General features: G+C 41.7%; 1 protein-coding gene across 1 annotated transcript in view; it reads left to right on the forward strand.

Moving 5' to 3' along the window:
• The window catches only part of igdcc4 (immunoglobulin superfamily, DCC subclass, member 4), a 47,420-nt gene that overhangs the window by 19,563 nt on the left and 6,849 nt on the right, over window positions 1-21,008 (forward strand). Inside the window, exons 3-13 of the mRNA XM_030096291.1 lie at window positions 6,709-6,850; window positions 8,690-8,823; window positions 13,413-13,547; window positions 14,565-14,717; window positions 15,600-16,010; window positions 16,100-16,264; window positions 16,681-16,818; window positions 17,753-17,935; window positions 18,977-19,189; window positions 19,589-19,690; window positions 19,833-20,019. Of these exons, the coding sequence (XP_029952151.1) occupies window positions 6,709-6,850; window positions 8,690-8,823; window positions 13,413-13,547; window positions 14,565-14,717; window positions 15,600-16,010; window positions 16,100-16,264; window positions 16,681-16,818; window positions 17,753-17,935; window positions 18,977-19,189; window positions 19,589-19,690; window positions 19,833-20,019 (1,963 nt within the window). The remainder of the gene's footprint in view (window positions 1-6,708; window positions 6,851-8,689; window positions 8,824-13,412; window positions 13,548-14,564; window positions 14,718-15,599; window positions 16,011-16,099; window positions 16,265-16,680; window positions 16,819-17,752; window positions 17,936-18,976; window positions 19,190-19,588; window positions 19,691-19,832; window positions 20,020-21,008) is intronic.

Genomic DNA, 21,008 nt, shown 5'->3' on the forward strand with positions numbered 1-21,008 from the left:
AAGCAAAAATTTGTGAAAACGTAAAGCAAATATTTGTAGTCCTTAGTTTTAAATAAAGACTATTATTAGAATTTCACATGTCCAACCCAAGAGAAATCAAACTGAGTGACATGTCATCCCTAAAAAACAACAGTTAGTTTTTTTACATTGGGGAAAAAAACTCAAAATTATTATTATTATTATTATTATTATTATTATTATTATTATTATTATTATTATTATTATTATTATTATTATCTCCCAAACTTTACAGAACACACTATTGGAGCCAAAATAAACCAACTGCAAAGTTTTCTGTTTGAATTCATCACACACATCCATTCTGTACAGTATTGCAATACGTAATGCCGTCAGTAGGATTTAGGCCGGTGTGTGAATGGATGGATTGGTGGAGTGATGTTGAAAAACAGCTTTCAAAACTGACATGTTATTGGTTTATATTTACCTTTCAAAGTGAACTATCAGGAGAAACATCAATGCAGCATCAGTTATTCTCAGCACACCTCCATACAGTTTTTGAAGTGATGTAAATGGAGGTCGTTTTAATGCATTTTGGAGAGCAAAGCATGGACAGATCTTCTGTGGATGTGGTAATCTGAAAGTCTCCTTTCTCTCTAACAAAACCCAAACAAACAGGATTATGTTAAGATCGGGGCTCCATTGAGACCACACCATCACTTTCAGGATCAGGACCTTGTGTTGTTTATGCTGAAGATGGGTTTTAACAGGCACTGGCTGCATGTTTAGGATTTGTTTTTCCTCTGGTGTGGAACACATTTGAAGACACAGACTTTTTCCTGCTGTTATCACTTGAAGAATAGGTAGCATGATATACCTAGCTGGATATACCTTCAGTACAGCACTGAAGGAGAAATGCTCAAATGCCAAATTGATGCCCAAAGTTGTGATTTTGTAATTATGATTTTCATGTCTGATACATTGGTTTGGTCAACATGTGCAGCACTACTGTCAATATAGAGTCTTGTTTTGATTTATTTTTCCATTTATAGCATTCTTTTAGGTACAATTCACACACACATAATTCCCTAAGTAGATGGTGATGAACTAAGATACTGTTGCCCCTAACAAGGGTCCCGGGAGCAGGTCAGCTCTTAAATAACATTTTGGCTCTGAGAAAGAAAGGAAGACTGAGTGGAAATGAATGAAAGTGAACAGGAAGAGGGGTTATGAGGGATGAGAGGAAAGGCAGCAGCTCTGTAATCGGCCCTGTGAGGAGGCCTCTTTCGCTCACTCCTAAGTGGGAGTCTTTATTTAGTCATTAGCTTTGTGTAAAATGAGACAGTATCCACAGTGGATTCCTCTTCTTTTGTCAGCTGTCACATGCCTATTTATGAGGATCTCTTGTTTGAGGGACGATAAGGAATAAAGGGGAGGGAGGGGGGAGGCTGGATGAATGGTGAGAAGGCAGAAGAAGCTGAAGAGAGTTTGCGGTGATTGTGAAAGGAAAGGCTTCTTGAGATCATTAAGAATGACCTTCAGTTTGAGTGTGTGTACCGGTGAATGCATGGGTGTGTGTGGTTTGTGAATTAAATCAGCGGTAAAGAGCTATGAGATAGATGTGGCCGGTGTGAAGGAGGCCGGAGGAGCCAAACTGCCTCAACATTGACATTGAGCGGACGTCCTCATTTCCTACTGTGTTTCTAGCAGGAATGAGACTGAAGAGCAAATGTAGCAGGGATCACATCTGTGAAAACACATTACGAAAGCCACCTGCTCCATTTTCCCTGTCGCAATATATGATGCGTGTGGCCTCAACAAACAGCATGCACGTGTATCGCAGAGACAGTGAGAGAGATCCGCTCCTTCTTCTGTAAATGCAGTTTTCAAGAAAAGAATCGTAGCGACAAACTCTGCAGTTTCTCCTCAGGCAAAATGACAGAGGCGGCGTACAGAGTTACATTCATGGATAAATGATGATGAGGGTGGTTTAAAAAAGCAGCTTTCGATGTTAATTAGTCCAATTAACCTTTCTTATTATGAGGCTGCTAAGGTGAATGTCAATATTTCTAATTCCTGTGAGCTTTTGCAAAGCATTTGAATCAAACAGCTGATGCTCCAACCATGAACACGGCTTTCATTGACATGTGCAACTGTTTACTTCAAGATTTTAGATGTGTTTTTTTTTTCAGTGTTTCTTCTGCCTCACATGAGAGTTACATAATGTTTTAGTAAGTTCTTATTTTAATGCAAATTGATATATATTTTCACAAAACTCTTTGTAACCCGTGCCACTTCAGAAAATGATAGAGAATGGGGAGAATAGCCTTTCAAGTCAAGAAATGTTAATTCAAAAACATCTAACATTCTAAGGGATCGTCCCCATTGAACCCTTTTACATAGTAAAAGGCTTTACAGAATTACTTTAAATGGCTTCATTTTGTCAATGTTGAAGGGCATTCCTGCAGACATGTCAAAACCGATGGAATAGCACATATTTTTTCCTGCAGCTATTATAAATATGTGTCGAGGCTGAGGGCATGCTTGATGAGTTTTCACAGTGTTACTCAGCCTGAAAGCTGGGTAGCAAAGGGGTCACGGGGTGGAATTATCTACTTGCAAAAAGGGAAGGGGGGGGGGGGGGGGGGGTGCAATCTGATAGCTGTGGGGCCAAAGAGTGGGGCATAGATAAATAGACGGACAAAGGCAGCGAAAGAGTCGGGGTAAAGTCAAGGGCAGGAGAGAACCACAAAGAGAAAATGGAAGAGAAAAGTGAAGCTCAATGGAGACTTTTTAATTCAGCACATTAAAGGGTTAAAACTTTAGATAGAGCCCGAGGAGCTGTCTGAAACTCTCCCCGCATAGAGCAGTTGCTAGGAAACAATTGGGCATATTTTTGACCCTGTGGTTTGGTATGTCACCTTTAGTTTGGAGTTGTAACAATGAAAATTGGCCCAATGTGTCATCACAAACTCGGGTCAGCCTTGGAACATCTGAGAATGCGATCTGCATGGGGTTGAAGGGATCCGCCGTGGAATTTCATACGGCCTCGGGACACTGACGGAGTCCTGGGAAAAGACTAATATGATTATGCTTTGACAGAGCGGAGGTGGAAGCCTGGCTAGTCACCATTGTTCCATCACAGCGTGGGGCAAAGTGTCCTCTCTGAACACACGCAGCCCCTCGGCGCATTAACGTCTGCTAATGCTCACTCTCACTTATCAGCTGTTATCCAGCGCTCACATGTTGGCACCCTCTCCATGAAGACACACACACACACACACACACACACACACACACACACACACACACACACACACACACACACACACACCAGTGGACATAGATGCACACAGTGATCCAGAACTGTAATCGCGGGCATCAAGGCACACGCTTGAGCAAACAAGGAGATACACGAAACTTGGTACACATTCACTTCAATTTACACATGTGCACACCGCTTACACACTCAGGGAGCTGGCATCCTGTCAAGCAGGCTGGCAGTGGTACAGGTTGTATGTTTGCTTGAGGGTGTCCCGCTGTGTAATGGCTGGAAGTTGCAGGGGTCAATCATCAACACCTCTTGTGAAACTTGCTGTGTGACATTTGGTGTTTCTGAAATGATTCAAATGCTTTCTGCTGCTGCAGCTGAGCGTGTGTGTGTGTGTGTGTGTGTGTGTGTGTGTGTGTGTGTGTGTGTGTGTGTGTGTGTCCTCTGATAGGCTCATTCAGGAACTTTGGTCCCTCAACTCACTAGAAAAAACACAGACAGCCAGTTTGTTGCCATGACCAACAGATGGCATGATAAGGGTTCGGGTTAATGTCTCCTCAAACTCGCAGCAGTTTGGACAACATATAAAGACAAAATGAATATTGGGATAGCTTGAAAATCTGCATGTTTGCATGCTCTTTTCATCGAAAAATTCACGACAAAGCCTGGGAAAGGATGCTTCTATGTCTAAATGCAAATTTCATTAAAGTGAGGAACATAGATAAATCAAGTAACGTGCATGTTGAAGGTATTACAGACAGAAGTTAGATGCTTTCCCAGATCTAAGTGTTTTTCCTGTGTAACTCTAATCAAGATGTTATCAAAACTTTTCTTGTCGTTACTATGGAAACAATCAGATCAAAGTTTCTCAAACTGCATGGGATTTAAAACTTAAACAAATTGTTTCAGTTGTTATGATGCAACTAACTATAATGTACGTATAACAGTTGTGTCTGTTTTTAATTAACTATTATTGTTATCATGAAGCTGAAAGTCCAGTGCAGCTTTCCTCTGTATTCCTCGTGTATATTAGATGTACTGTCCAGTTTTGTTACGGGTGTGCTGGGTGTTCTTTCCTTCCACCCTTTGTGTTGATTAAGCAGCATATCGACTGAATTGCTCAGAGCAGGTGATCTATGGATGATGTTTCTAGTTGTTGCATCAACTGGATATTTGTTCCACCACTTTAAGCAAGACTGAATTATTTGGCAACTGTTAATTGGACTGAAGTTGCTCTTTTGACATTCTTTGTCGCGAGAGGATCCGTGGGATTGATTTTTCTGAAGTAAACTGTTTTCATGATCGGTTAATCTTCTAGAAAACCTTGACAACTAAGCGAGCATACTTTAATGATACATATCTTTATAGTAAGCAGGGTGTTGGTACATTTGATGAATGTGATTTTGCATCACCAATAAATCAAAGTTTAGTTTTCACTTATCAGTTCACTAAACTGTGCATAGACATGAATTTTTCTCAGATAATTTATTAACTTCAGTGATTCCCTTAATTTGCTTCAAGTGTAATTACAGTGCTGACATTTGAGGGGATGAGTTTAATTTCTCGGTAATAATTTGGGGATTACCAGTAAATTAGGCCCATACATTCACGTTCTAAAAAAAGGAACCTGTTTTTTTATTCGCTTAACTTCCCAGCTGGTGTTATAGTTATGCCACAATGGGATTTTTTTTTTATCCAACATATTGATTAAAGCATTGAGTTGTAGTTGTTATCACAACAGTTGTTTTAACAATTGAACAGCAGGGGATTATATTTCATTTAGAAATAAAAAATATCAGCCATTGCCCCCCCCCCCCGCTGTAGGAGTTAAGGCTGTGGCCGCTAAGTTGCTGCCGTTCTGAGTGAAGGTTGCATGTTCTCTTCATGCTTTGTGGGTTTTCTTTAGCTGCTTTGCTTTTCTCCCTTATTCCTTGCTTGTTTTCTAAATTGGCTCCAAATCGCCCGTAGGTGTGAGTACAGCTTTGTGATAGAATTTGTCTTTGTGATTGACTGTAAACTCCGTTGTGTATTTTACCATTTGCCAAATGTCAGCTGGGATCGACTCCAGCCTCCACAATCCCAACTTGGATGTAGCGGGCATTGGTGCTTAGAGGATTTCTTGGAAAGCTTTCACAGTAATGTATTTGTCATTTTAGATGAAAATAACATAAATAAAAAGTTTCTATAATGAGATAAAAAAAAAAGTATAGAAGTTGAAATCCTGTTTGTACTCTCACACAGCTTTCAGTCAGAGAACAAAGTGTTTTCATTCGTTGCTCTAAAATTTAGGAATTAGGTCTTTGTTAAAAGTCATATATGACTTACTGATTTCCCTTTAGACATATGCATGTCTTTGCTTCACTCGTGTTTGTACCACTTGACTGTGCAAAAAAAGTAAATGGGAATAATGTATCTGTTTCTCAAACTTTCAGTCTTTAGCGCGGTCGGTTGCCCAGCTTAGTTTTGCCATTGGGATGGAAAATCTCTGCGTTTTCAGATACTGTCGTGATTTTCCCCGCCTTTGGTTGCCTTCTCTGTCTTCTTTCTCTGCTTCCTCCTTTGATCCACCCCCACTCTCTACTTTTCAGTCAAGGCTACAGGCGGGGTGGCTTGGCCAGCCTGCCTGTTTTGTTCTCTCCACCAACAGCCTGTTGGGGTCAGAGGTCAGAGGCCCTCAGACAGTGCTCCATGCTGCCCCCTGGTGATCAGTGATGCTTACTTAGTTGCTTTCCCAAGTATGTATGAAACCTGGGAGGAATTGGACCCATGCCAAGAGTTGACCTGAAGAGAGAAATAATTCAACCAAGTCTGACTGTATCCCCAAATATTCTCTAATCAGGACTTTCAAGGTTGTTTTCATTAGTGGGATCAAGGTTTTAAATAAATTAAATGAATTAATATTACACCTTTTGATAAACATTGAGTGTTTATTATTATGAGTGAACAAATCAGAAGTCTGTAAAACACATTCTGCCTAAGTGCCATCCTCATCTCAGTATGGTCTTCTGAAGAAAACCACTTGCGCATAATTAGGTTGTTTAAACAAATGCTGTGAATGAGATGACTGGTGAGGTCATTTCTATTTGCACTGTATTAAATCCTGTGCTCGTAATTGGTCTGCAGTCTGTTTTTCCTTAACCACATTGGTTTTGCAACTTATGTAATTAGGTCTATTGGGTATGCATTGAAATGCAATCCGTGTGGAATGTAAATGGAGTTAAACTGTGAGCTAGTACAGGACCAGGATGAGAATAATAATAATAATAATAATAATAATAATAATAATAATAATAACACCACCACTTAAAGAGTGTCACACTACGTGTGATGATTCATCCATCATACCTGATGGAGCCGTAAAGGTACCAGATCAAACACAGGCCTCATTGCACAAGCAGATTTTGTGATAGTTTTAGTGTCAAGCACCAGTTTGACATGGACGAATAACCCATTGATCACCATCATTTATGTGCTGACAGGTCTGTCTCAGTTTCATCAGGAGCCATCACCTCAAACAGTGCCCATCGGGGGAGCAGCTCGCTTTGAGTGCCAGATTGAGGGCGTGCCCACACCTGTCATTACTTGGGAAAAGGACCAAATCGCTGTCCCTGAGGAGACAAGGTAACCCCGCTCTGTGTGTCCCTCCTGTCCTTTGCCTTGTTATTGTCGCTTCAGCCACCCCTGAAGTGCACAACTTACAACTCTGAGGGTGTTTAATTACTGTGGTGCAGTTGCAGTGTCACCTGTGGGAAAACGATGCTGAAGCTTTTTGCTCTGTTTAAAAGACAATTTTCACTTGTGGGTCCTAATGTGCTTTTCTCAGATCTGCATCTATACTTGATCAGTCTCCCTGTCATGCATAAAAGCTAACACAGCTGTAGTCATCCACTTCATTTGTCAATAAGAGATATTGTGCCACTCTCGGTTTGCAGTCCATTTAAAGAAATTTACATGCTGATTTCCACAAATTGAAGCACATGGCACACCAGAGAAATGTTGTTTATTAAACTGATTTAGCTCACTGTGTGAAGTAAAAAAAAAAAAAAAGCATTTGTGTTTTCAATAATGTGCCAAATTTTTAAAACCAGTGCCTACTTTGTCTTGTCTAATTGCCCAAATGACAGTATCAGTGAAAGGATTTTTAATTTACTTAATAAGAATTGATACAAGTCTGGAAACTGCCTGTCAAGGTACTTCAGAACTGCGTGTGATTGAAAATCAGTCAGGAACTTTTAAAACCTTCCATGCTGTAGCATCCCAGCACATGTTTTTGGTTTTGTTTAGACTTCATAGTAAATCTAGTGTAGAGCTATTTTTTAAAGTAGAATTCAGGATTTCTGTAATAGCAGTATAAAAAGCACTAAAATTTCACCTTGAGTTTTAAATGGACATCTCACTATCAGCCCCCTGTGCTCTTGGAAGTAACCCAAAGACATATTTCAGACGCATAAGCCCATGGCCACATCCTCCACAGATCTCTCTGTCAGTTCTCTGGTCGCAAATATTCTCATTTAGCGAGCCACTTAACTATATTGACATTTCAGTGTGGCTCGGATGGCCCTGGAATTTGTTTCCAGCCTTATTGTGCAGGGCGAAGTGTTAATGGCTGCTACAGCCCTGCATGACCTGCAAACAGCTTGCTGCTTATAAGGTCTTATTGGTGGGATGTGGTTCTCCCACCTCAGGCGCTGCTAATGGCCTCTCACAAAAAATCAGCCAACGGATGGCTGATACATCAGTGGCTTTTCTCTCCCTGCGCTTTCGCCCGCTTTAATGTTGCCTTTTCTCTCTATTAGACCCTCTGCTGTCTCTCACTCAGTCTCTTCGCTATTATCTCCCTTCCATCTCTATTTCTGTTGCTTTCGTTCTCTACTTTCTCTTCATTTAGGGCTTGCTGTCTTTCTCTCATTATCTCTCTTCTTTGTTTTTCCCGTCCACTGCCTGTCCTCATTCTCACCAGCTTATTTTCCCCGCATTCCCCCCACTTTCTTTCGCTTTACTCCCTCCTGAACGGGCAACCAGTCATATGTTGGCTGGATTAATAGGCTGTGATAAAGGCGATAAGAGGCGAGATGGCATTACATTGCCTGTGCCCAGGGGGAGTCTGGCTCGCAGGCCAAGAGTAATATGTCTGGAACATGACCTCCATACAAAAGAAAAGGAAGTGATATGTAAGATCGAAGCAGATATGGTGGAAATCAACAAAACCTTAAACACTTAAAATGCAAATGCTATGCATAGCATCCAAAGGCTGCAGAGTTACAGTCTTGTCTTTAATGACAGTTCACAAAAATCTTCTCTCCTGAATAAACGGGATGGAGTCTTGTGAGGATGCAGCAGGATCCCTGAAGAGACGTCGAGCCTGACGATTTTCACTGCAGGACGCTAAACAGCGTATACACTCTGTTTTCTCTTCCCTTTTTTCTCTGACTGTTTATTTCTCTGCCTCGTGTGCAACAGGTTCATTTCGCTTCCTAACGGTGTTCTCCACATTCTGGAGGTGACCAAGCAGGATGAGGGGGTCTACCGCTGTGCTGCAACCAATTCTGCCAGAAAAGACGTCAGTCATGAAGCCCGGCTCACTGTCACCGCAGGTGAGGTCTGTTGTTGTGTTTGGACAGGCAGCCAGTCTCCTCTGCAAGCAGTCGCTACAGTGTGAAGCGTGTTTGAGGACAAGATGTTTCACCTGCAAGAGTGGCTGCTTTTTCATATGCTGTGTTGTGTATGAGTGTCTTTTGTATTTTGTAGACTGATTGCTATAATACTTGCTACAGTGTTCCTTACTTTAAAAAGAAAAGTCAACTTTTAAACTGTGAATATGCAAACCCTGGCTATATTTTCAAATCTTCACATTATGGCTGTGCAGACTGCATCTGTATTCGTAGCCACCATCCGCTTCCATATTTCATGTAACGACACAAAACAATGATGGTACACGTCTCAAGGTGATCACAGAGAAACTTTTCACCTCCAGCAGATGAATTTGAAAACAGCCTTCTCATGTCAAACTGCACCTCCATCATTGTGAAGGTCAGACATTAAAGTGAAGCATGTTTGAGTGGCACAGGCTTTAAACTCCATAATGGATTGCACTATAGTGCATGCATAAAGGGAGGCAGCGAGGCTCTGTTCTGGTTGTGGGCGCATCTTTATGTTATGCGTTTTCTTAGTTCCTCCAATATTACAGTTCGCACAGCTGTAGCAAAATCAGCCTATCCATACATAAAAAAAAAATCGTGACACACTGGCCACATACTTCACAAAACAATTCCCAAAAATCATAAAATTATTGGTTTAACAAATAATTGCAGGATGACAGTCATTTCAAGCCAATTTGAACCAAGTATTAACTGCATTTTTTTTTTTAAATTACTGATAATTCTTGATGTGATAAAAGCATGAATGCATGTTGATTAAAATGGGAGACATTCATAGGCAAGCAAAAAGACTACCATTAATACTTTCAATGGAGTTAGTTGCCGCAATTATCATAAATCCTTGTTGGCAATTTGGCCCCAGGGATGAACTTTTTATGATCAAAGTTGCTCGACCGCGCTCTAATTATACAGACGCAGTAAATAGACGAGACATCAAGACTCTTTCCCTTTATTCATTCCCATTAGATACAGTCAGACAGACAACAGCATCAGGGTCATATGATCAAGCTAAATCACATGTAGCACGAGCACGACATGACAAAACCGTGGCGGTGGTCATATGCGATGTGGCTAATGGATGTGGGAACACGTCATTGTGTCTAAAATCTTGTTTATCATAGAATTCTTTACATTATGAATAGTTTGAAACCTTCGCGCTTATTTAAATGGATGTCTGATACGACACAATTTATCTTATTCAAAGCACAGGACTGGTATTATGAAAAGCACTTTAAGATCATGTTGTGTATATGAGTTGCTGCAAATTTGCCTCGCTTGACCTTCAGAATTAATTTCTTTCACTTTATAAAGAAACTTTTATTCTCACAGTTTATTGACTATAGGGGTTTTGGCATTGGTTTATACTTTCAAATTAGTTTTCCACAAGAAGCTGGCAATGTGCTTTGTTTCTTTTCCTGTCAGTTAATTAAACTCATCTCGTTTCGATTAAGTTTTTTCTTGTTTTTTTTGTAATTCAAAAATAACTGACATTATGTATGATAAATCCCAGATTTTTGCTTTTCATTAAAATACTTTTGAAGGCATCACTCTTCACTTTATAGTGGGAAGGGGTAAATTATTGATCATTGTTAATTTTGTGTATGTTGCTGATTGCCACCTGGCATCATTGACTTCATGGTTTCATGTTGCAGCATAAATGTCAGTATCATGGTGAGATCAACATTTGCAAGATGAATCTCTGATGGAATTGCAAGAAATGTTATTTTTATGCATGTATTCATGCCCTGCATGTTAACATATCTAGGAAATATGATGGACCCCCACCACACAAGGTTGTTTTGGCAGCTGCTCTCATTTTGCTTCATTAGTGCAACATATCATAATTTCAATTCAGTTCAGCTTTATTTATATAGCGCCATTCACAACACAGTCATTTCTGGACACTTTTATAGAGAAAACAATAAAAAACAACACCAAACCAAAGCACCAAACCAAAAGCACTCAAATAGCAATGTCAACAAACTGGTCTGTTTCTGAAGCAATGAGATTAAAGAAGATGGCCTTTAAAAGAAAAGAAAAGTAGCAATGTCTTTATGTCTGTCATATTTCAATTGCAATAAACAGTTTTAGATGTTTAACTAATACTGTATTGTATAGTCCCTCCAACAACCTTTATCTTGATAAATCAAGTGTTGTAAAAGATGACACCATCCATTCTTAAACCGTTTCCATACCTGCTCTATTCAAATTAGAGTTGGAGAGGCAAACCTCGCTGAAAGTCTGAAAAGGCAGGACACACCCTCAATGGGTCACCAGTCCCTCACAGGACTTAGACAGATTCAAACACAGGGATGCTGCATGTCTTTGAACAGTGGAAGGAAAGGAAGCATACAAGGAGAAAAGTTCTCTGAGCAAAAACCCTCAGCCCCCACCAACTCTCCCCGAGTGCTGCGCTGTACGGCTGCCTACCGATGGGTCAATTCGGTGAAGAAATGTCCCCAGGGGGATTAATACAGTATGATTAAAAAAGAAAAAAAAAGTCATTCAAGCCTGACATCAGTGCAGACGGCTCCTCACTGTGGGGCAAGAGTGCTAACCATTATCTGGTTGTGTCCTTCACATGTTTCAAACAGTAGTGGTGTTTCTGAGCGCTCACCCTCCTGCCTGAAAGCACCATCCCAGGGTGATGTAAAATTCTTGCGTTGGTGGGCGGTGAATCATTGAATGCCACTGTGAGATGTGAGTTCACTGTCAGGCTGCCTACATTAAAGCCGTGTCATATTTCGTGCCTCTGTCACTTGCAAGGTAGAGATCAGTCAGCTTTAATTGGCTGCTCTATGGAAATCTATGGGTCCTTTTGAAATCACAGGCTGTGTGTCTTTTAACTGAAAGACAGAAGAGACGGCAAGCAGAAGATAGACAGAGGAGGCCAGAGCATGTAAAGCAAGGTCAGGCCACATTGACAAAAAGTTCTTTCAAATCAAGAATGTTGTTCATTTGTTGATTTTTCATATAAACCTGAAATCCGTTTTACTTCAGGTTTGTCACTCCTCTCATACTTTAAATTGCATTTATATGAAAAAGGCACCGCAGTTAAGAAACTTACTAAGTTCCATCTTTCACATGCAATGCGGCATCAGTTCATTGTCGCTGGGATATTATTTGCAAGAGATCTAATGCACCACCGCCATTGTTCAGTTGGAACTCAACTCAAGTCATTACATGAAACAGATGTCAGATCTAATGCCATCACTTCACTCGCTTTCACCTGTTTGAATCGAGCACCTCAACACCCGCAGCCAAGCTCTGAGAGAGGGTGATGCTGGGTTCACCAGTTCACATACTTAATTTTGAGAGGATGTAGAAAATACGAAGACCTTGCTAAGCTCACTATTTCTAGTTTTTATTGCTTTCTTTTACCCTGTTTATTAATTTTTTTTTTTTTACTTGACGTTGCTCCCCCACCCACCACATCCACACAGCACCCTGATGAAAATGAACCCTGCTGTGCCGTCCTCTCCAAGACAGACTGACCCACTTTAAGCCTTATGCATAACTAAGGTTTGCTGTATGTAATCGCAGTGATTAATTTATAATGTGTTTGCAGAATGCTGGGCCTCCACTCTGGGATCATTAGTATTATGAGCTGCCAAGGGCTGTGCAGAATTTAAAGAAACAATGGCCCAGTCTCACCAGCTGTACCGTAGGGACTGATACACACTTAAAGGAAAAAAAGAAGTCTCTTCGCTATATAAACAGTATACGGTACTTTGAATAACATCCCTTCTCCCTGAAGAAAAGACGTATTCATCAGTTTACTAACCGAGGCCGTCCTATCAATTGACTTGATGGCATGTCTTTCGCATATTAAAGCAGTTTCTTCTCTCCGACCCAAACCCCTGCTGTGTTATCAGGTGTCTTTGTCACTCAAATACATTGCTCAGCCTGACCACCTTTTCTCTGGAAGACATGTGGTCTGTGGTTTGTTTCCAGCTTTGTACTGTATGTCTGCAGTTTATGAGTAAAGGATCCTCTCGGACTTAAACTGCCACTTGTGTTCTGAGCGATTTCAATCTGTTTCCAAGCGAATGCCCTAACCTTTAACACTTTCTCATCAAGTTGCATCAAGTTACTTTTGATGGTGAAGTTTTTTTGCATGTGAATCACCAACAGTTTCCTTGAATGCGTCCTGAAAAGCTGGTGAAGGATCATTTTTTTTATCCCTCAGCTGAACTGCAACTTGGATACACTGTGCAGATTTTGCAATATGTGGAAATTATAATTTGACACGTGAGGTCTGCACAAAATGCTGGCTGCCTGTTTTCTGTTTGGAGAATATGTTTAAAAATTACTGTGGCAACAGCCCATGGGAAAATACAAAAAGGCTTGTCAGAAATCTTTTTTTTTTCTTTGTCTGAACTGATTAATAAATTGACATCGTGTTACACTCACTTGCGAATAATAAAGTGTTTGGATCGCTCCCGTCCCGTGGGCACTGCACTGCCTTAACTAATGTCTGCTGGGCCATGAAGCTAAAGTATACTCTTCTTTTGTTGTTATTACAGGCTCCACTGAAGCCCTGAACACAGTTGTGATTGTAGCGCCGCCTCAGAATGCCACGGTCGTGCTTGGCCATCCCACCGTGATGGAGTGCATGGCGCAAGGCCAGCCCAAACCACTGGTGTCATGGAGCAGACAAGGTAACACTCACAAATGTTTTCTCTCCCTCTCTCTCCCTCTCTCTCTCCTTTCTTCTCCGCCTATTTGCTTTCCTATTTTATTGCATCTGTCACACTTTCATTATCTGTGTCTCGCTCCCTGTCTGCCTCTCATGCACGGAGAACAAACACCCTCATGTCAGGATCAGATGCGCGGTACCTGCAGCTATGAAGTTATTTCGCTGATGATAGTCGTCCCCTCCCGAATTCTCTGTTGTGGATTGAGTCACGCTGTACAGAAGATCATTTGTCACACTGATTTCTTCACACCTCCACAGCTTTGACACATAAACACATGTGCACGCCCACGCACACTTGTGAAGTCTCAGTGGGAATGAAGTCATGGGATTCCTTCCTAGAGCCTGAAACCTCTCCGCAGTTTTTTTCTTTCCTTTTGCTTTTTTTTTTTTTTTGTGTGTGTGTTTTTTTTCTTGTTTGATTTGTCAGCGTTAGGAGTCTGGTGCTGCATCTGAAATGATCCTGTCAGTCACTTTACATTCCTCTATAGACAGAATTCCTAACGTCTTTGTAGATCCCGCAGGCTGCACTGCTCCATGCATTGTAAGGTGAACTTCAAAGGATGAGCTCCTGCTTGTTTGGGAGCCGTGCCTCATTTACTCTCTTCCAAATCCATGCTTTGTCACATTCGTAATGATTAACTTCCATAGAGAATCCACGCTCAACAAAATGGCGGACAAACTAAATAGGGGTCTATATAGTGAATAGTGAATGATTTCACACACAGCCCAGGAGTTTGCCAATGCAGAGGTCTCGGTGAACCCAGACTGAAATGTCACAGAGCCACCTGTTGGTCAGCTGGTGTGATTACAGGCTGAATCCTCGGCTGTTTGAAGCACTGCCACCCTGCTTTCCTGTTTCTCAGGCAACTGAAAGCCTCAGAAATGATCTCCACTTGTATGAAGCCCACCCTTTTTATTTTCCTTTCATTCGTCTAAATGATGTGGGTCTGCTCCTTGTTGCTCTTTGTCTTCTGATCAGACGGGAAGCCCATTTCCACTGATGTGGTCGTCCTCGCAACGAACCTGGTGATCAGGGACACGAGGCGCCACCACGCTGGCGTCTACGTCTGCCGGGCCAACAAACCCAAGACCAGAGAGTTTGTCACTGCTGCTGCTGAGCTGCATGTGCCTGGTAAGCACCGTGCCATGTTCGGTAATGAGGATTACGGAGCAAAGCATATGATGGATTAATTACTTCTGACAGCAGCTTCATTTAGAGTCGTCTCCAGTTTCAGCTTAATTGAGTGCTAAATAAATTAAGTTAGTCGTGAAGGTTACTTCTAAATCTGCTGGTGTCAGAAATAAGTATTTCTCAGTGTTTTCATAGTTTGTAGGGCTTATGAAGCAGACTAGAAACTGCAGCATCATTTGTTCATTGGTTTTCCTGCCGTGCCTCTACTGGGATTTTTCATTAAGGGAGTTTGGCTTTTCCTCAAATCCTCATGCATATGATGAAGCTTTCTGTCAATATTAAAGTGACATTCATTGACAAAGATTTGAAGTCCTGTAACGATTGGGTTAAACTCTCTAAAAAAATATCAATTAAAATATCACATTTGATCAGCTCAGTAGCAGCTCCGACCAGGGAGGAAACCAGAAGACCTCTGTCGGACGAGGTGGAGGAGGAGGATGAGAGTTAGAGAGGGAGTGAAAAATGAATAATTCAAACATCACACACAGCCTCAGAAAATGTTATTCCCGAACATACACCTGCCAGTGTGGCATGGCACTGTTTCAAGTGCGGTTTTAACGATGGACAGGATGAGCTGGTGGACCCAGTCACTTTTAATGAATACGATTTTTTTGCATTCTAAAGACGAGCCACGCTTAGCAGGATGACAAAAGTAAGACACCTTGATCGCGAAAAAGAATATGGCATTGAATTGCAAAATAGCAGCCATACCACAAAACTGGAAAGCTACCTGTCTATCTATATCTATGTCTATGTATATATTCAGTAAGTTCACGAGTTTCTTTATCCACAACTCAGAGCTTTCCTTTAAATTTGTCTCAGCTCCTCCAGTAATCCTTCAGCCTCCAGAGACGGTGTCCCTCTCCCGGGGAAACACTGCCAGGTTTCTGTGCAACAGCTCGGGGGAACCGTCCCCGGTGCTGCACTGGCTGAAGAACGGCCAGCCTATCAGGTCCTTCAGGCGGGTGAAGACCCAGAGCCCCGGAGTCCTGCTCATTAACCAGCTGGCTCTGGAGGACGCCGGCTACTACCAGTGCATCGCAGACAACGGGCTCGGCACCGCCTGCGCCACGGCCAAGCTGACGGTCATTGTGAGGGAAGGCCTGCCCAGCCCGCCTCGCCACCTGTCTGCCGCTCCTCACTCCAGCACGACTGCCCTGCTCACCTGGGACAAACCTGAGTACAACTCCGACCAGATCATTGGCTACTCCGTTCACTGCCTGCGTGCGGCAGGTGTGATTCCTTCCAGAAATCAATGCGAAAAATGGTACGTATTTACAAGGAATTCTCAATTGTTGATTCTTAATGATTCTCCTTTTCAGGCTCCGACAATGTGGAGTATCAGTTCGCGATGAACAACGACACCACAGAGTACCTGGTCAAAGAGCTTCTCCCTCACACGGCCTACACGTTCCACGTGGTGGCCTACTCTCCCATGGGCGCCAGCAGCCCGTCTCTGCCCGTCACTGTAGAGATGCTGGAGGACGGTAAGTATTTATACTAATAATTCAAAGTAGATCCAGCCTGGGATGTTTTACTGACTCACATCGCAAACATTATTAGCTGGGCGACCTTGTAACTCCTTTGGACTTTTAAGAGCTCATGAATCCTCACTATCAGTGTTGTCATTTGAAAAGCAGTTTCCGTGTCTCACTGGAGACTTAAGTGAGCATTTCTGCCTCCAGCTGCTCTTTAAAAACCTGATTGACATTTTATATTGCATTTTTATTCAAGAACCACCCCATGAGTGCTGCAGTGCTTAGGTAATTCTTCGGGAAAGTTTCACCGGCTATGATTGAGCTGTAGACATTCTATACGGTTACTGTCTACTGACTGTGCAGATCTATAGGGTAGACCTTGAATCATCAGATACCTTACTAAGTGCTTTCATTTCTTCCTGCAGTGCCGAGCGCGCCTCCTCAGCTGTCTATAGCCAGCACGTCTCCCACAGACATCAGGCTGATGTGGCATCCATTGTCCTCTCAGCACAGCCGAGGAGCTGTTACCCGGTATCGCATTGAATACAGCGCCGTGGATCATGGTGGGTCACCCCTGCTGACAATGACACACCTGAAGAGACACACTCCAGTTTGACCCCATAAACATTAGTGGTATTTCATAATATTTTCATAAATAAGACTGATGGAATAAATATCAACAATCTACTCGACTGTACTTGAGCATGCGCCCCTGTTGTTGTTCATGCCAAGCAACATTGCTTTCAGACATTCCTTCCATCGTGCAATATTTTCCACATAAAGAGAGCGCAGTTGGCCCACTGTAATGTCAACCTTTTACAGGGCTCTCGCTAAAAGGTGTGTAAACTGCAGTCCAACACATTTGCTGAAGGATTTTGAGGACACTAACATGCATCATTACATCGCGGTTACATGGAGAACATGTAAACTCCAACCCAAACCCAAGATGTTCTCGTTATAAGGCAGAAGTGTTTAACACTATTCCACCATGAACCTCTTTTCTAGAACTATTTTTTCCCATCTATTGTGATATTGCCTTCAGATTTTCATTGTTAATTTCATAAAGAAATATAAAGAGATGTGCAAGTTACCAAATGGTCACTTGCTTGAAAAAAAGGTTAACAGTTCTACGTTGTTTTTCTACATTTCGAAATGCAGAGGCTCTGAACCTGGTGTGATAGGGTTAAGTTAATTTTGCAATAAAAAAAAAAACCACGAGTACAGACAGAGAACAATAACTTATTCAGATTACCCCCGTGTCCAAAATGCACAAAGATATTAAGCTCCTTCTCAACGGGGCCTCAGGTTGTTCCAGAGAGGCAGAAAAATATCCATGAATTACTGCACAAACAGCACATCTCAGATCCAAACTGTTTCCTGACTCATCAGTTTCTAGGAAACATACAGTTTTGTGTTTTCCCTTCAGCAGCGCTGAGAAAGATCAGGCGCTCGATTAGTGGGTTTGTACAGACGTGTGGGCTGTGTGTGTTCCTGCAGTGGACACTGTGTTCTCGGTGGAGGTCGGGGGGAACGAGACCCAGTTCACGCTGAAAGAGCTGCAGCCCAACCAGGCCTACCGACTGAGGATCGCGGCCGGAACAGTGGTCGGCTTCGGAGTTCCCTCTGAGTGGGCCCGGCACCACACACTGGCCCACTACGACCACAGCGAGCACACCATGGGTAAGAAAGACACCTCACTGAGGCCACTTTCTCTTTGTCTGAAACCCTTTTTTTTCTTTCTTTCTTTTATCCACTTTTATTCAAGTGTCATTATGGAGGCTGAAAGTGATTGTGCATTGTGCCACAGAGAAGTAAACGAATAGCAAGATTTTGTATTGAGTTTATGTAGCGGCTGTCCTCCACCCTCCAAGAAAGAAGAAACAGAAGGTGCCAACTTCAAACCGAAAGCACAAAAATATCTGGCGCTTTTGGTGGCCATGAACTAGAAAGAAAGCTCTGGATGTTTTGAGAGCTGGAATAATGACAGAATTGATTTTATCGTGTTTACCACCACTCTAGAAGAAGTAACCAGGTGGCATCTGTCCTTCCTGCACTCGACTGAGAGCTTTTGAGTTGATCTTAAGATTTTATTACTTGCTTTCAGTGCTCAGGTTCCTTCCTATTCACTAATTATTTGTAACTTTTAACTGCTTGAGACTCTGTTTACCACCTAATATTTGAAGCTGAGTTTTGTTTAACTCTGTTGTTTTTCATATTTGTGACATAGTGAATATTATTTATTTAAATAGTTTTAAACCCTTAATTGTGCAGGGGTTTTTTTTTTATTGCAAAGCACTTTGTCGCCATAATTTCTGCAAAGTGCTGCATATTATTTGTTATTATTTGTTACCATTATCTAAATTTTACTTACTATCTTCAGTGTTGCCTGCTTTTTGAATGGAGCAGGACGTTTGGTTCTACAGCTGCTCTGCACTGACAGTGATCTGCAGCACATATTTACATGATGGTATTTACTTACTAGTTTGTTTCCCAGTGAAGCGCTGTGGCTTTATTTTAACGATAGATCACAGTAACTGCGACATCCGTGCAGACATTGCATCACACTTGTTTGTACATTGTTGTATAGATACTGTACACCTAAATATATGAAAGTTAAGCCAGCTACTCGGTTTTTTTAAGTCATGGCGTTTTTCCAAAGAACTTGAAGGGTTCGTGTCAATCTAATATTGCGGCTTTCTTTCGCCTCACAACCTTTTTCAGTGATCTTTGCTCCCACCGAGCTCAAAGTTAGAGCCAGAGAGAACACGCTCAATGTGACATGGCAGCCGTCGCCCAATCACACACTGGCCTCTGGGTACAAGCTGTCCTGCCGAGAGGTGGAGGCCGACGATTCAACCAACAGACAAAGGACGGCGCAGACCCACACCATCCGGCTCCGGAAGAAAGCCAGATATCACCTGCTCACGGGGCTGGGTACGCTGCTGATCAAAAAAAAAAAAACCTTTCAGTGTGACGTTTCAATCCTTTTAATGTCTCAAATAAAGAACATTATAAATGAAGGAAAAATCCTCATAACCAGTGTTTGTTTTAACTGAATCTAATAAAACACAGCCTTTTCTCTGCCCTTGGCACACTATGTTAATTTATAACAGAATTGAGCACCTTTTAGATTAATTACAATATTTCAAATTTTCTTTTAGCTGTCTGTCAGGTTATAGGTTTTAGTTTTTTTTGGTTTTGTTTTTTTGTTTTTCAAATTTTTTTTTCCATTTTAGGTTTTCAGGACATGAGTGTACCCTGTGAAGAAAGCTATCATTCACCTCAGCAGGAGAATAAATTCTGTCTTCTTCTGTCTCTTTGTGTTTGTGCCAGCCCATGACCGGCAGTATGAGGTGAGGGTTTGGGCATTTAACAAGCAGACAGAGGGAGCAGCTGCAGTCTGGAAGGGAAGGACAGACAGATCCACAGAAAAACGTAAGACATGCCCATATTTGATATATGAATCATATATGTGGATGTAATAATGCTGGTCACTTTTATTCTGTGATAAATACGAAGAAATGACTGGTATATTTCGTTTTTCCACCTTGGAGTAACGTGTAACTTTGTGTTAAAGCGTCGCCGCCGCCTCTCCGCCCGATCCCGCTGCCCCCAAGCAGCATTCAGGCTAAGGCCAACAGCTCAACATCCATCTGGCTGCGCTGGGAGAAGCCGCGCTTCAGCAACGTGCGAATAATCAACTACACAGTACGCTGCAGCCCGGCAGGAACTACCAACGCGTCCCTGGTCACCTATTACACCAGGTCAGAGCGCCAGGCTAAATAAGAGTAATGTAATCATGTCTGGAATATGAGGGATGGGGGCTCTGAACAGAATTAACTTCATTTCTAAACTAATTAGATCCTTATTTGGGTTTATAAGCCAATTTAAGAGTTTAGGATGAAATAAGATTACTTCTGTCTGTGATGCATCTGCCACGGCGACCTTAACTAGGATTATAAAGATATAGAAGTTGGAGGAATGAATTCATAATTTTGCATCTATTAACTCACCGTGAAATGTCATGCTGCTTTTCATAAAGAAAATACCCAGTGTGTTATATTCCTGCTGCTCTTATTTTTATTGTGCTCATCTCGCTGACATATAAACCAATGGAATTTCTCTCTAAGGCAACAGTGAGGAACTGAGCAGAGCTGCAGAAATTTCATCCTCACTACCAGAGGCCCAACCTGTGACTGAGTCAATCTATCACAAGAACTTATTGAACACGTTACTGCTAATTTTAAGAAAAGGCCTAGTTTGTAATTTTAGTCAATGTACATTTGATTTTGTTTTCTTTTTTAAATTTCAAATAAACTATGTATAACAGTATTTGATAGATATTTAGAATATATATCTGTTTCAGTGTCCCTGAAATGACCGTATCCTAACATTACATGAAAAACCCATGAATTACCTGTATTTGAAAAGTTCCTTATGGTCTGGGAGATGAGGACTTTATAGCTTTGAGAACCTTCTCAAAATACCTTCTGTCTTGGTTTTATTACTGAATATCCTTGAATAAACTATTTTAACTTAAATGTGTGAGCAAAAGTAGCTGAATAACTCAATTTATATAGAATATATTCTGCAATTGATAAAGCGAGCAGATGCCCGACATGTAGAGACTGAAGTTTTTGTGGAGAGTGACCTGAACGGACAGCGTTAGCTGCATTGAGCTGGTTTGGACGCGTGCTGAGAAGAGATAAGACATAAACTGGAGGAAAGATGTTGGAGACGGAGCTGCTGTGCA

The sequence above is a fragment of the Salarias fasciatus genome, chromosome 1, assembly GCF_902148845.1.
Source record: "Salarias fasciatus chromosome 1, fSalaFa1.1, whole genome shotgun sequence".
In the NCBI taxonomy this organism is placed as follows: domain Eukaryota; kingdom Metazoa; phylum Chordata; class Actinopteri; order Blenniiformes; family Blenniidae; genus Salarias; species Salarias fasciatus.